The following is a 16606-nucleotide window of genomic DNA, read 5'->3' on the forward strand; positions in this document are numbered from 1 at the left end:
GTAAGTGAGTGAAGAATTTTTCAAAGATGCTTATTTCGAAAATGTTTCGTTATTTAGTGGACATGTGTGTATATGTAAATTCAGAAAAAAATATACACAGTAAAAATTATACAGTGGAGTTGCATGCTTTGTTTGCTTGATTCCACGTGTGAGCATGGAGACTGTTGCTGATTCTGCATATTGATGGGATGATTTTTGTTTTTCCGCATGAAAGTTTCGATGGTGTAAAGCTGCCTTTCCAATTAAGTTTCCCGTTCAGTATAAAAAAAATGACATTAAGCATTTTACAACTAATACGCCCCCGTGTGTCAAGCGTCAACATCAAGCTTAAGCGTATCTGTGGAGAAAATAGTAAACAGTTGATATACGATTAGATCATTTCGATTGTTGTTCTGACCCATTGGTGATGTTTTATTAGTTGTTGCTTATCAGTGTATGTATGTAAATAAGAATCATTAGTGCGTAGGACTACTCTAGATTGATGGAACTGGTTAGTCTGTGTTAACGCGCGTAGAATTAATAGCCAGACCTTCTCGCTTGGTTGCGAATTCCGTTGGCCAGGCAGCAGGCAGCGATCAGACCGATCAGTTCAACGGCGGCCACACCTAGCGAAACCCATCCGAGGACGTCTCCAGCATTATCGATGAACTCTCCGAGGCGAGCTTGGCAACCGGAGGTGAAGGGAATGCACAGTGGAGCGGTTCCAGCTTTGCAGCACGACTGTGGCATGTTGCCCAACCAGTCCAGAGCCGAACTCTTACCGCAACATTCAAGCTAAAATTCGTTGGAAAATCGGCGGTTAAGGAATCTGGTTGATCGGAATAAGTGCGTCGTGGAAACACTCACGTTCGCCTGGATGGTATTGATTAGTTCAGCATTGGGCGGACGGTCACGTTCATCGAACACTCTAGCGAATCCCTTCTTGAAGGCTTCACGGGCATCTCCCACGTAGACAAAGACCAGGACAGCAATCACAATTTGGGCAATGATCAAAATCATCAAGAAGAAGCCATACTGCAAATTAAGTTAATTGATAATAATGAGTTAAGATATAAACATGGACATTCCACATAGAAAACGTCAAAACGATCGGCAGCTTACGGTCGTGGTCATGCAGTACGATTCCCGAATAGCGCCGCAGCATCCGAAGAAGGCAATCACGAATACGATCGATCCGAGCACGATGAACAGGATCGATGGTGCCACGATGTTGTGTTCAGTGCTGATGTCCTGCAGTTCAGAGATTTTGGCCAGCGAGACACCGCCAATCACCACCAGTGCGATACCGCATAGCTGGAAAAGGAAAAAAAATCATACAGGTTAATCACAGTTGGAAAACATTATAAAGTTCTAGTTCGATCACTCATATTCATTCGCGCGCGAGGAAGTCGGGCGAAACTGGTTTTGAACAACAATAAATAAGTGGCAGGAACCAGATGACAAATAGCAGCAGCATGACATCATGTTCTCGGCTTTTCTGCGCAACGGTCAATAATTATACCGGGAAGCGTTCTGCGCTGGAATATAGGCATAGATCATGCACGCCGTACGAGATTCAGTGTGCAAATTCAAACCGTCAATATGATCGCAGACAGGCACAAACAGGGGAGGTAACGTTGTTTGGTTCAATTGGTACAATTTTTATCTACCTACGTTCCATTTGGTCGTTTGCAATAAGATGACGGTGAGAGTTAATACGATAAGTTGAAGGATTTTTTTTAGTGTGGATCAATTTAGAATTTTCCTTTCTAACGCATGTTTAACCACATAAGTTGAAAAAATACATTCCTTAGGAATTCCTTGATTATTTGCTTCAGCAAGACTTTATTGAACAAGACTGATATTTACTGTCGCTCATTTCAAGTTCGTTCCATAGTATTTAGCAACAAGATCGACGAAATGTCATACCATGTCTTTACCGTTTTGTGCGGGATGGTGTTTAATATTTCAGATTTATAAAACGGAGTCTTTACTACAGTAGTTCAGGGTAGTCAAGAAAACTTCGTAGAAGTCCAGGACAATTCGAAAAAGTTAATAGAACATCACCTGATTTCAGAGAACTTCGTAAAAAGTTCGAGGAGCGTTGTAGAATTTCAAAGAACAGCTCGTCAGAAAACTTCGTAGATGTTTTGGAAACTTTCTAGAAGTGCAGCAGATTTTATAGGAGTTTAGCAAACTTTGTATGAGCTCGGCGAAGAGTGCCCTGGAAGAATGTAAAATCAAAAAGAAGTTGAAACTCACCAAAAAGTTCCTTGATCAATCTGCAGTTGTGGGCTGAAAAGCGAAACTTTCATTACTTCTGGGACCATTAACCAGCAAGTTTACCAGGAGGAGAGACTACTGCCAACAATCAATACGAAACTATCGATTTGAAATTGGCTCACTACTTGACTAGCCTATTGGTCCCAAGAATACGATTAACGTATCCCATTCTTGTCATAGTACTACACTATGTCTGTTTTGATTCGCTATGAAAGTTTGACAGATAAAATGAGAGGTTAGTGGATTATCCTATGTTTCGAAGGGTGAATCGATTAGCTTGGGACCGAAGATAGTACCAGAGCTGAGCCAAAAAGTTGAGCACGTTTCTTCGGGACCTACTAGTCTTAGAGTTTCCTCTATGCTACTGCTTTTTCTGGAGCAACACTACTCAAATTCCACCAAACAGCGAGAATTGCGTGACAGTGGTGGGAACCCAACGTACGATTAGAATCATATTTGCCTAGAGAGAGAGAAGGATTAGTAATTTACATTTAATTCCCCTACCTTATTTCCTTATCCTTGACAAATACGCGTATTTATTTCGTCTACAATCCCTAATAAACAAATACCATAAACAAACTGTATCCCGGATGGGTAAACTATCCCACAAATGGTTTGGATGATACCCCGAACACGTCGTTAAGCTCTCTTTTATGGTTATTTTTATTAGGGATGTGCAGACTTTTTCAGTGTCTTGTACTAACACTCGACTGTATTCTTTGAGTATTAGTACAAGACACTGAAGACAGTCGAGTATTAGTACAAGACACTGAAGACAGTCGAGTATTAGTACAAGACACTGAAGAAGTCTGTACATTGTAGAGACGCGTCACGGATAGCAAATATTGTAGTGGAATTAAATGGAAATTACTAATCCATCTCTCTCTCTTTTTATACAGATATTTCACTAAGACGCCCACATTCACAGGAAATTTGCCTACTTTTGGGAACAACTAACTTTTGGGTAGTGAGTGGAAAATTCTATACGAATTTTACACAAGTAAATGAAAACTACTTTGACCCGCTTAAACATACTTTTGGTTTCCTACACTATAGTGCCGAAATGAGTTAAAATAAGTTACTTTTGCTGGCTGAAAATCTCCTTAGGCTCTGAACCAATTGGTGCATTATTTTAACTTTTGCTTAAAATTTGACAGATGGAAAGTTATCGATTAACCCTGCTATCCGAGCGTGGTTATTTCTGACAGACAAGAAGTTAAATGTTGACAACCGTGGCTGAGTTCTTCTCGAAAATCGGTCAATCGATAGCACAGGGATTTTCGAACATCAAGATTAACTTTCGAAACGTCACTTTAAACCACGAGTTATATTTAACTCAGCAAATGGTTCACAGTCTTAATAAAGACAACCAACCAAGTTTTTGGGTGCTTTCTTCTTACCGTGCAGGTGACAAGCATATTTAGGCTGTGAACCATTTGCCGAGTTAAATTTAACTTAAACACAAGTGACATTTCGAAAGTTATTTTCTATGTTCGAAAATTTTCGTGCTGTCGATCGACCGGTTATCGAGCCAAGGTTGTCAAAATTTAACTTTTTGTTTGTCAGAAATAACCACGCTCGGATAGCAGGGTTAATCGATAACTTTCCATCTGTCAAAATTTAACCAAAAGTTAAAAAATCCACCAAATGGTTCAGAGTCTTAGCAACCGGTGGAAACTAACGATTTTAAATTGGCTCACTACTTGACTAGCCTATTGGTCCCAAGAACAGCTAAAGCGTACCCCATTCTAGTTGAAAGTCTAGTACTACACCCTGTTTGTTTTGATTCGCTATAAAAGTTTGACAGATAAAATGAGAGGTTCGTGGATTTTTCCGAGAAGGGGAAACTCTATCTACGATGCAGGGAAAATCGTGTTTTGCTGTGGTTAGCTGCGAGCACGCTGAGAAGATAGAAAGAAGATTGATGGCGATTCTGAAGATTTCCTGCAAAAAGATGATATGCGATGCAAGTAGATGCGAGAAATGACAGAAGATTTTTCGAAGATTGATTCGCTAGTGTGAGATTTGCTGAGCATCTAGAATTGAGACTTAGATGTGTCGCCCCTCGGATTTTTCTATGTTTTGAGGGGTGCATCGATTAACTTGGGACCGAAGATAGTACCAGAGCTGAGCCAAACAGTTGAGCACGTTTCTTCGAGACCTTCTGGTCTTAGAGTTACCTGTATGGTCTTAGAGTTACCTGTATGGTCTTAGGCTGTGTTCCATTTGGTAAATTTTCACTTAAATTTAACAATTCAAAAATAAATTTAGTTGTTCGAAAATCCCTCTGTTGATGATCGAACGATTTTTGACAAGGTGTCTGTCAAATTTGATTCCTTGTCTGTCAGAAATAAGTCTGCTGCAATAGTAGGTTTATTTCGAGGTTGAAAATTTTCCATCTGACAAATTTAAGTGAAAATTCACCAAATGGAACACAACAATCAATACGAAACTTTCGATTTGAAATTGGCTCACTACTTGACTAGCCTATTGGTCCCAAGCAAACGATTAACGCATCCCATTCTAGTTGGCATTCTAGTACTATACTATGTTTGTTTTGATTCTCTATGAAAGTTTGACAGATAAAATAAGGGGTTCACGGATTTTCCCATGTTTCGAGGGGTGCATCGATTAGTTTGGGACCTCGCTTGGGACCGCAGATAGTACCAGAGCTGACCCAAAAAGTTGAGCACGTTTCTTCGGCACCTACTAGTCTTAGAGATACCTCTATGGTCTTAGTGAGTTCGCAGTACCCAGGTCCTAATCCTATAACCCATCAGTAAGAACAAATAATCCCCCTCATGCTCAGCACTCCGTTGTTTCGACCTACACGGCCACTAAGAATAACTCGGAGAGATAGTCACTTCTACCAACAATCAATACGAAACTAACGATTTTAAATTGGCTCACCACTTGACTAGCCTATTGGTCCCAAGCAAACGATTAACGTACCCCATTCTAGTCGAAATTCTAGTACTACGCAATGTTTGTTTTGATTCGCTATGAAAGTTTGACAGATAAAATGAGGGGTTATTGGTTTTTCCTATGTTTCGAGGGGTGAATCGATTAGCTTGGGACCAAAGAGAGTACCAGAGCTGAGCCAAAAATTTGAGCTCGTTTCTTCGGGACCTTCTGGTCTTAGAGTTACCTCTATGCTTCTACTCAGTTGTATTAGTAATGTATCATACAACTGAGTGGAAGCATAGAGGTAACTAAGACCAGAAGGTCCCGAAGAAACGAGCTCAACTTTTGGCTCAGCTCTGGTACTATCTTCGGTCCCAAGCTAATCGATTCACCCCTCGAAACATAAGAAAATCTACGAACCCCTCATTTTATCTGTCAAACTTTCATAGCGAATCAAAACAAACATAGTGTAGTACTAGACTTTCGACTAGAATGTGGTATGTTAATCGATTTGCTTGGGACCAATAGGCTAGTCAAGTAGTGAGCCAATTTAAAATCGTTAGTTTCGTATTGATTGTTGGTAGAAGTGACTATCTCCGAGTTATTCCCAGTGGTCGTGCACGGGAAAACTCTGCCATAATAAGGAATAAGACCTGGATTTTTAAGGAGCTACATTTACAAGACCTATTCTGCCTATAATCGTATACCAGTCCCATATGGATATGAAATCATGCAAAGATGGGACTGATTTGCGATTATGGGTAATATCGCAGCTCGTTGGCTTCGCAAAGGCTTTATAGATGGGGCTTTAACACGTGGGGTGTTCGAATGCGTTCAGTTACATGAATAATTACAACAGGTTCGCACCCTAGATAGCAACGAGCGTCGGTTTTCCCGGAAAAGCTGCTGGGAAAATCCAGTGTGGAGCCGCCCAATAGGTAAAACATTGCTAATATCGGTATTAGGATCGCTCCTCGTCTGTGGAAAAGCAACAGATGGTTTTGATAAGCTGTTTGAGGCAGTTATCGGTTAATAAACTGCGAGGAAATCGGTACAATTTATGGTGATTCACTCAATAATTTAGAGAGCATCAATGCTGCGGCGTAAATCACTCGATTTGCTGAAATTAGTAAAATCAACGGTACAATAACAACACCACGATAAGGTTGCTTTGCTTGGCGTTTGATCTTGAAAGATTATTTTCCCTACAAATAGACGATTGACGGTAACGGAAAAACTTGCAATGTTTGAAAAATCATAGCTCAGCCGTTTATTGACGAATTTCAAATCTATTGGCGCCACTTGAAACTATAGACTTTAAAGGTTTATTCGGTATCAATCCCAAGTAACAATTTTGGTTTTATGAGGGTTCTGTAGACCATGATTTAGACTTGTAGAATGCTATAAAACCTCGATAAAACCTGCAATGTTACTTGGGATAGGTTTAAAATATAGCGACAAATAGCTGAGTAATGATTTTCCAAACAATGTCAATCTGTCATACACATTTTACCAGAGGCATCGTGTTCGGAGTGGTAATCGATAACTTTACATCTGTCAAATTTTAACCAAAAGTTAAAATAATCCACCAAATGGTTCAGAGCCTTAGCATGGTGGGAATTTATTGGCAACACTGGAAATCGTGATCTGCTATTTTCACTTCATTTGTCAACCGCTCCAGTCGATCTCAGCGGGTTCATTTTGTCGTGTAAAATCCTAAGTGTGACGTCACAAGTCATAAGTACCACATTCACATTATTCAGAGTGGCGAATTCCACACACATAAAACACAATTTCCCTATAGGTTATCAAATTCCCAAGGCTCTCCTATGACAGCATTGTTAATTGTGAAAGATTTCTTTCTTCTAACAAACCTTATCACAGAACTCATAACAAGTCAGTCATAAATTCCGGTGCAGGTTTATTCGAACGTAATCTACCGAGAACTGTGTCTTATTCCCAAACATTTACCGAAGCGGTGCGTCAATCAGTTCAACTCAAACAAAACCTACTGGCACATTTCCGTTGATGTGTGAACATAAAGCGAAACCCAGCCCAGCCCCTAAAATCAAATTACAGGACTGTCCCAAATTTAACAACGTTTATCGCACCTTACAACCAGCAACGACCCTAATAGGATTGACGAAAAAAGAAAAAAAAAATGAGCGTCATCCAATTGTAGCAGGTGTATCAATAGGAATCTACTGTGTCCACTTTCGCTTTCCGTTTGCCTTGCTCGGGTGGTCAATCAACGAACGGCCAGGTCAATTGGTAACCTTATAAGCACATAATAATTCATCGTTCGTATCACGATGTGGCGACCTTCTCCTGTGCGGAAGGTAGTTGAATCACCGCTTTGAAGTCTGTTCAGTGCAGGTGGATATATGTACCTATCTACAACAGACAAACAAACATGCTTGTACTTTTCCCCGCCCGCAGGTTGAAGGTAACCTGCTTACCACGGTTGAATGAATCTCCACGCTTCGCGTTTCTTTGGCCGATCGCACTTGGTGGGATGGTATGCATGGGCTTCTCTGGTGGCAAGCAAGTTCTCAATTAACAACACCCCGACCTTGGGGCCCGGGGTGTTAAGTAGGGGAGAATGGTATACAACGCACCCCCTGGGCAGAACGCACCAGCTGACTTTCATTTGTGTTTTTCATGGCTTTTACGTAACTTTTTTGTTGTCTTATCAAGCAGCACTTTTAGCATAGCATCTGAACTCAAAATCCTGCATGATAAATCCTAGAATTGGATCAAAAATTCCAAGAAAAACTCAAAACAAAATGAAAAAGTGCGTCTTACCCCGGGGGTGCGTTATGTACTGTTCTCCCCTACAGTAAATGCAGCACTAGGGTGAAGCAGGAGTTCCAATGTGCCTATAGCTAAAGGGTTTGTTTGGAACAGCCGGCATTAAAAAAAAACGAAAAATTGGTCGTGGAATACCTAAATCGTTGCAAACAATAATGCAGCAAGTCCATCCGAAACTACCTTGCTTTATCATGTTTGAAAAATATATAATACTGGCATTCCTGCACAGTTCGAAAAAATAGTGTGCACATAAATGGAGCGTTTAGTAAGTTTACATTATATACCATGTAAAGTTCTGACACATTTCACAAATATTATATACGAAAGCTCATCTTTGTAAACAACATTGTTTACAAGTTGTTCGGTTGCGTGAAATGAAATTTAAGTTTACGTGAATGAATGTTTACATCACAATTAAAATTCAGAATTTTTATCTGTGTAGGCTTCATATGCAACTGAGATAACTTTTTCCTTCTCTTGGTCAATTTGATTTTGCACAAGGGATTTTTTCAGTAATTTAACTTCCTCTTTTTAATTGTAAATTAATTTCTTTGTACAGGCTCAATCGAATAAACTTTACAGAGCCAAATTATCATAGGTGTTGTGCATACTTAATCTTAATATTAAATCTATAGTGACAGGAATTTAACCGAATACTCGCGGACGTCTCGAGGTTAGTGGAGATTTACAATAATTTGACTTTCTTGAAAACTATATTTAATTTCCATACGATTTTCACTAGTGTATTTTAAGTTCAAATGATAGTTCACATTTTTTTGAAAAATACAGCCTTTTCCCATCATGTCATTCTTGGTTGAATTAACTTAAACAAATCAATACAGCAGAAAGTAAAAAAACTTAACTTAAGTGCACTTATCATCACAAATTTCTTTTTTTTCTGTTAGCATAATTAAGATGCAATTCTTGAAAAATTATACACTGTTAAAACAATGGGTCTTGAATAAAAATTTGAAAAACGGAAAACCCAATTTTGCCAGTTAGTAGCAAACATTATGAACTTCGCTGCTACTGAAAATGTGTTTTTTAAATGAGCTTATTGAATTTTTTTTTTTATAACTTATCTATTTTTTTCATCGAAATAAAAAAAATCACAGCCACCCAACAAACAATTTGTGCTGATTAAGGGCTGAATAAGCTATTTCTTAGCTGAAGAAGCATATTTTTGCCTGAATAAGCTCTTATTCCGCTTCCAATGTTTGTTGGGCAGGGCTGGTAGTGATTTTAGTGACTAAAATTACGGAAATAGTGACCAAGGGATGGTCCATTAATTATGTCACGCAAATTTGGCCCATTTTCAACCCCCCTCCCCCCTTTGTCACATTTTTTGTATGAATCTTAATTTTTTTTGTGTGGCTCGTCACAGTTTTCAAAACCCCCCCCCCCCCCCTCCCCCCTAAATGTGTGACATAATTAATCGACGACTCCTAAGTAACCAATAGTGACATTTATATTATTATAACTCAGAAATTCGAATAAGATTTTTATAAAATATAAACTGTTGTTTGTCATGGAGCTTAAAAAAACATTTCATGGATTCCTCTAATTACACTAGTTTACAAAACAACATAAAAAGTGTGAACTTTAGTGGTTGACCAACGTTTCTAAAGCAAAATCTTACGCTGAATTCAATGCCGTGGTCAGAAAAAATTAAAGTAGAGCCATTTTTGAGATATACAAAAATTTTGATTTTTTGAATTTTGGACAAAAGTACGATTACTAAAATGTCAATATCTTTGGAACTAGTGCACCAATTTTAAATCTTTTTTTATGAAAATGAAGCTAAATAAATTTGCTATCGTTCACTAGAATATTATGTCTTAATTGAAAATTTAATTTTAAAGTCATTTAAAAATTTACAGCATTTTTTTTTTATTTTTCCTGCGAATTTTCCATAAAAATCTTGTTTTAATTAACATTTTTAATGGGATAAAAAGATTCAAAAAATCATTCCATAATTTATTCTTAAAGTCCATTAAAAATTGGAGAAAATGAGCCTTTAATGGATGAAATCGGTTGGAAATTGTCGAAGTTATGAAATTTTTTGTAAAATCATGGAAATTGAATGTTCCAAGATTGGCCGTTGTCCCGCTCCTAGGTTCATGCACCACTTCCAGTAAGCCTTTCTGCGGACGTGTACGCATACGGTGCATTTCACTAACACTACCAGCTGTCACGCAAAATTAAATGGGATATTTTCAACAATATAATTTACGCTAGTGTTTGTGAGACCGCTCGGCGAGAACCTAACGCAACCAACTCAATTTGACAGCTTTCTTTCTTTAACATTGCTTAACGATGTATACGACAAAACGTGAATTCAAGTGTAAAAATGATCCTCAAAAGTTTTGTTACGCGTGTGGCAACTATATATTTACAAAATCGGTCAATTTCACTGCTTCGTTGCAAACTGCATACAGGCTTTATTTTAAAATTGATCCTGGAGACTTTGACGAACCGTGGATTCCAAAAGTATTATGTAGTTCGTGCAAAACGTGCATGGCTACGTGGATGTCAGGCGCAAGGTAAATCGATTTTTTGAATAACTTTCATATAAACAATTTATGTACAGCATGGTAGTGATCGACATTATCTTACTTCATCTATTTTTGATAATGTCTTACTTACTAACTCACTTATTTGTTATCTGTCAGTCGCTATTTGTCCTTTGACATGCCCACCATATGGCGTCGACCGTTTTGTCATGCAACGGATTGTTATTTCTGCTTGACCAAAGTTAAACAACAAGGACGTCACAAAACAGTTGAGTATCCACAAGTGGCTTCTATGACAAAACCTGTTCCACATTCAAGTTCGGTCCCGTATCCTGTTTATCCAAAGCGGAAACGAGCGCCCTCTGTTGAATCGACCGTTACAAAAAGTGAGGAGGAATTCAAGGAGGAATGCGAGGAAGACTTCGAGGTGGAATTGGAAAGAAACCCAAAACTGTTTACACAATCCGAATTTAATGATTTGGTGCGAGATCTCGACTTATCGAAGGAGAAATCCGAATTGCTGGCATCACGCTTGAAAGAACACAACATGCTGAGCAAGGAGGTCAAAATTTCTTGTCACAGGAATCGTCACAAGAAATTTGACAAATATTATTCTACAAAGGACAAGGCATGTTTTTGCCATGACGTAAACGGCTTGTTTGAAGAGTTTGGTGAGCCATATGATCCAGCTGAATGGCGTTTATTCATCGATAGCAGCAAGTTGAGCTTGAAAGCCGTTTTACTGCATCAAGAGAATGAGAAACCTTCTATTCCATTAGCTCATGCCGTTAATATGAAGGAAACGTATGAATCAATGGCTCTATTGCTCAATTTGATAAATTACAATCAACACAATTGGAAAATTTGTTCCGATCTTAAAGTGGTTGCCATGTTGACTGGATTGCAACAGGGATACACAAAATATATGTGTTTATATATGTTTTTTGTGTAAATGGGACAGTCGAGCTCGTAAAGAACACTACGTCCGAAAAGATTGGCCAAAACGGGATAATTTCACAATTGGTAAAGACAACGTTAAAAATGATCCTCTTGTGGTAAAAGAGCGCATAATACTTCCACCACTACATATAAAACATGGGCTATTCAAAAATTTCGTCAAAGCGTTGCAAAAAGAAGGGCCGGCATTCCAGTACTTGAAATCAGTATTTCCAAATTTATCTGACGCAAAGATAAAGGAAGGTGTATTTGTTGGCCCACAGATCAAAAAACTGCTCAATGATTCCGCATTCAATACAGTTTTGACACCAGATGAGGAAGAAGCGTGGAAATCGTTCCAGCGTGTTGTCACAACCTTTTTAGGAAATTTCAGAAGCCCAGATTATGAGGAAGCCGTCGATGAATTGCTCAAAAATTATGAGAAAATATGTATAAATCAAAAATATTGTGTTTGTTACATATAATTAATTTAAAATCCTTTTATTTCACTGAACACAGGTGTGAATATGTCTTTGAAGATACATTTCCTACATTCTCACATGGATTTTTTCCCGGAAAATCTTGGTGACGAGAGTGATGAGCACGGCGAACGTTTTCACCAAAAAATGAAGATGATGGAACGTCGTTACCAAGGGTTTTGGGATGAAGCAATGATAGGTGACTATTGTTGGTTGGAGGCGAACCAGCCTAAGGCTGAAAGCCTCCTTAATAAAGCTAAATAATAATAATAATAATACTATTGTTGGTTTCTGATTCGAGAAACAAGTTCAAAACATCGAAGACAAAGTCATTCGATTCTCAATCATTTTTAATAAAACCTAAATAAATTTCTTTTGTATCAACTCGGTTTTAAATCCTGATATGCCTTAATCAAATTGGTATGTAGAGAAAAGAATCTCCCATGAAAACTTTACATGCGATTTGGATGCTTACAACGTTACAACGACACCTAGAAAAGCTGTTGTATTTCAGCAACATTTTTAAGTGTTTTACAAAAATGCTCATAACTTCGACAATTTCCAACCGATTTCATCCATTAAAGGTTTTTTTGTATAACTGGTTGAGCGACATACCTTAAAATTATTGTATAAACCAATAACCCCTAATAAACCAGCTTTAATAGGGTTAAATATATCCTTACAGCGGCAGCATTTTTTTTTCGAAGATCTTTAATTTGATTCTGCGTTTGAAATCTTTAAAATTTTGATACAACTTTGATAATTCGCTAAGAAATTTTTATTTTCAAAATGATCTTAGGAACTTTTTTTAAATCATTTCAATTCTCTTAAACTTGGCTCTAAGCTATGAAAAATAATATTGCATTCTTGAAAATTCTTTGCAGAATAATTAATTTTTTTTATAAATAGATTATTCTCGTAGTTGGAGACGCTTAACGTCAAATATCAGACTTAAAGTGGACATTTTATACGATGGATGATTAGATGAAAGTACAGAGTTACTAGTTCCGTTTAGTACGGAAGTGTGAAAATTATATATAGAATGTAGAAAGCGAACTTAGGGCAATTTTGAGGAAGGTACGAATCGGGTAGAGCATCCCCTTTACCAAACTCATCCGTTCATGAGGGATGGTGAGGGGAGTTTCCCCCCGCCACACTGGCAAATGGGATGATCGCCGATTTGCTCATGTACCTTCGATGTGCGTAAACAGTTCTATCGATTGCGTCACACACAAATCGTCATCTGATGGCTCTAACTGATTGGTCTACCCGATTGGTATCTTCCTCAAAATTTTCCTATACTCTCATCTCCTCATCTATCGTATACAATGTCCACTTTAAGTTTGATATTTGACGTTAAGCATCTCCAACTATGTAAATCGTTAACTTCACGCTGAAAGTAATAAAACATGATTAGTTAGAGTAGATTATTTTCGATTTTTTTTATTATTCTTGCAGGATTTCCTTAAAGGTTCCATTTTAAATTTACTTGAATTCTCCTTAGAATTCCCATGCAATTAATCTCAGAAATATCATAAATTTCAGCTTAAAATAATCTTGGACTTCTCTCCTGAGTTCTATTGGAAATTCAATTCGTTTTCTCTTCAGAATTCCCATGGTATTTTCATAGATTTCTAATGAAAAAAATCCATATCAGAATACCCTTGAAACTCTTTGAAGAATTCCTTTGAGATTGAATCCTCAAAAATCGATTCCATTGGAATTATTCTCGGCATTTATTTCGATCTCTTTAGAGATCTCTTGAAAGTATCCTCAGAAATGAATGATTGGAGTTCACTAGCTTTGAATTATTATTAGAATTGGACTTACAATCCTCATCCAAATATCATAGAATTCTTCTCAGAACTCTCATTAAAATGCACATGGAGTTCTTCTCTCATTTATATTGGAATTATTTCCAGAATTGTTTCAGAGCTAAATTTGGCGTCTTTAATAATTTGAACAATAATCCAATTGATAATTCTTCAAAGACTTTTGAAAATCTAGCACAGACAAAATACCCTAGGAGCAAGACAGCTTTTGATCATGAGTTAAAACCGAGTTAATTTTGAGTAACTCTGAGTAGCTCGAGTTATTCAAAATTCAAAACAAGCAGACTCAGTAGCCATGTTTTTGTTGTGCTCATTTCCCAGATGTCAAACAACAATATCATCTAACCGCATTTCATACCGGATCATCTCTCTCAAGTTTTGTAATTGTTCGTCCTCCGAAAAATAGTATAGTTCATCATTTATCGATTCTTACCGGAACAATTCTATTTTCAGGTTATAAATGAGTCTTCTAGTCGCACATCTATGAGTACTAAATTGAAGAAATTTAGCTTGCCTGGCCCTCGACTGAAATAACCACGGCACTCACAATATTACAACGATTAGTACTGGAAATTCAATAAATTTTAATATTACATCCAAGAGGATGCACTTCAATCAACAATCAATACGAAACTAACGATTTTAAATTGGCTCACTACTTGACTAGCCTATTGGTCCCAAGCAAACGATTAACGTATCCCATTCTAGTCGAAATTCTAGTACTACACAATGTTTGTTTTGATTCGCTATGAAAGTTTGACAGTTAAAATGAGGGGTTAGTGGATTTTACTGTTTCGAGGGGTGAATCGATTAGCTTAGGACCGAAGATAGTACCAGAGCTGAGCCAAGTTGAGGTCGTTTCTTCGGGCCCTTCTAGCATAGAGATAACTCTAAAACCAGAAGGTCCCGAAGAAACGAGCTCAACTTTTTCACCCCTCGAAACATAGGAAAATCCACTAACCCCTCATTTTATCTGTGAAACTTTCATAGCGAATCAAAACAAACATAGCGTAGTACTAGAATTTTGACTAGAATGGGGTACGTTAATCGTTTGCTTGGGACCAATAGGCTAGTCAAGCCGTGAACCAATTTAAAATCGTTAGTTTCTTATTGATTGTTGATTGAAGTCGAGGGGGGCGACACATCCAAATCTCAATTCTAGATGCACAAAAAATCTCACACTAGCGAATCAATCTTCGAAAAATCATCTTTCATATCTCGCATCTACTTGCATCGCGCTTCATCTTTTTGCAGGAAATCTTCAAAATCGACATAAATCTCCCTTTATCTACTCAGCGTGCGTGCAGCTAGCCACAGCCAAAACACAATTTTTTCTGCATCTTAGATAGAGTCGTCCCCCTCGATTGAAGTGCATCCACTTTGATGTGATATTAAATTATTTTTTTTGCTGTGTTGTTGAGGACGCCTTGTCTTGCTTCAAAAGTTATCCTTTTCAAAGTACTGATGTTCACAGTATAAAGGGCATTATTACCAACCGGTGGAAACTAACGATTTAAAATTGGCTCACTACTGTTGTAATTGTAATTGGTCCCAAGTACATCTATAAGCGTACCCCATTCTAGTCGAAGTTCTAGTACTAAGGTAAGTTTTCTTTATTAGGGAGGCTTTCAGCCTGAGGCTGGTTCGCCTCCAGAAAATTCTAGTAATACAATATGTTTGTTTTGATTCGCTATGAAAGTTTGACAGATAAATTGAGGGGATCGTGGATTTTCCTATGTTTCGAGGGGTGCATCGATTAGCTTGGGACCGTAGAGCTGAGTCAAAAAGTTGAGTACGTTTAATCGGGACCTTCTGGTCTTTGAGTTACCTCTATGTTATTACGGTGCATTAAATTTGATCAAATGATTCACAGTTATATTTGTCCAACGCACACATAAGATTGTTTAATTGATTTAATTTGATATTTATAGATTATTAGAGTATATCATCAGAATGTTCCCAAACCCTATAATTGCTCCAATTAATCATGTTTTGTTGTTTTTGACATCATCCACATCCAGAGGGCCAGTCACTTTTGAATGTATGGGAATGGTAGGAAACCATTTGGAAATGCATGAAAATTTTCAGTTTTTATTTATTATCGTCTGTATGAGCAGTGTTAAATGCACAAAAATTGCACGATTACATTACTATGGTGATAAGGTAAACACTCGTTTATTTGTTTCCTTCTGTGAAAGCATGTTTAGTCTCAAATCGTGGATTTTCTGATATTCTCCATACTGCAAAACTGATTTCCCTACCACTGAAGGGGCGACATCTCTCGGATCTTCAGTATAGCTTCTACTCAAATCATATAATTGACCACTTTGTCAAGCAGTTTTGGCGTGACTTTCTACCAGCGATTTCACTAAACTGGACCAACTAATTTCTATTTTTTAATGAAACGCACCAATTATGGCTACTTTTCTCGAGGTTCTAGAAGAAAAAATCTCAAAATAATGTTTTATTTCAAAGTTCGAGTGGTAGTAAATGTCATTTCAACAGCTCGAATGAAGTGGTTAATTAATTGAATTATTAAACATCTTACATTGGATATTAAAACGATAGAAATTACTGGTTTTTAAAAGTTTAACATTAATAACATTTGATTTAGCTAAAGAAGTATTTTTTTTTCTCTAAAAATCAGCCCATTATGAAGGAAATCATAATTTTTGTAGTTTTCATTTGGAAATACTTGCATCAGTAACGAAATGGAAGCACAAACGAAGTGACAGACAGAGCGGCTCGAAAACTTTGGTGACTAACCTGCTATTGCAATTTTTCAGTGTACCACATGGCAACACCACTACCACTGGATTGTACCACATGGCAACACTACTACCACAAACGAAGTGACAGACGGAGCGGC

General features: G+C 37.6%; 1 protein-coding gene across 2 annotated transcripts in view; it reads right to left on the reverse strand.

The window, feature by feature from the left end:
• Nucleotides 1-225: 225 nt before the first annotated feature.
• LOC135709821 (23 kDa integral membrane protein-like) overlaps nucleotides 226-16606 on the reverse strand; it is a 41211-nt gene continuing 24830 nt past the window's right edge. The window contains exons 2-5 of one of the 2 annotated variants that reach the window (XM_065232233.1): nucleotides 1102-1293; nucleotides 847-1014; nucleotides 530-774; nucleotides 226-337 (exon numbers count right to left, since the gene is read on the reverse strand). In XM_065232233.1, the coding sequence (XP_065088305.1) occupies nucleotides 328-337; nucleotides 530-774; nucleotides 847-1014; nucleotides 1102-1293 (615 nt within the window). In that variant the 3' untranslated portion in view covers nucleotides 226-327. Of the gene's footprint in view, nucleotides 338-384; nucleotides 775-846; nucleotides 1015-1101; nucleotides 1294-16606 lie in introns of those variants that run through there. The other variant, XM_065232232.1, reaches the window with a different exon arrangement.

This window comes from Ochlerotatus camptorhynchus, unplaced genomic scaffold (genome assembly GCF_037179485.1).
Source record: "Ochlerotatus camptorhynchus isolate MF236.1 unplaced genomic scaffold, CSIRO-AGI_Acam_v1.1 ptg000365l, whole genome shotgun sequence".
Lineage (NCBI taxonomy): Eukaryota > Metazoa > Arthropoda > Insecta > Diptera > Culicidae > Ochlerotatus > Ochlerotatus camptorhynchus.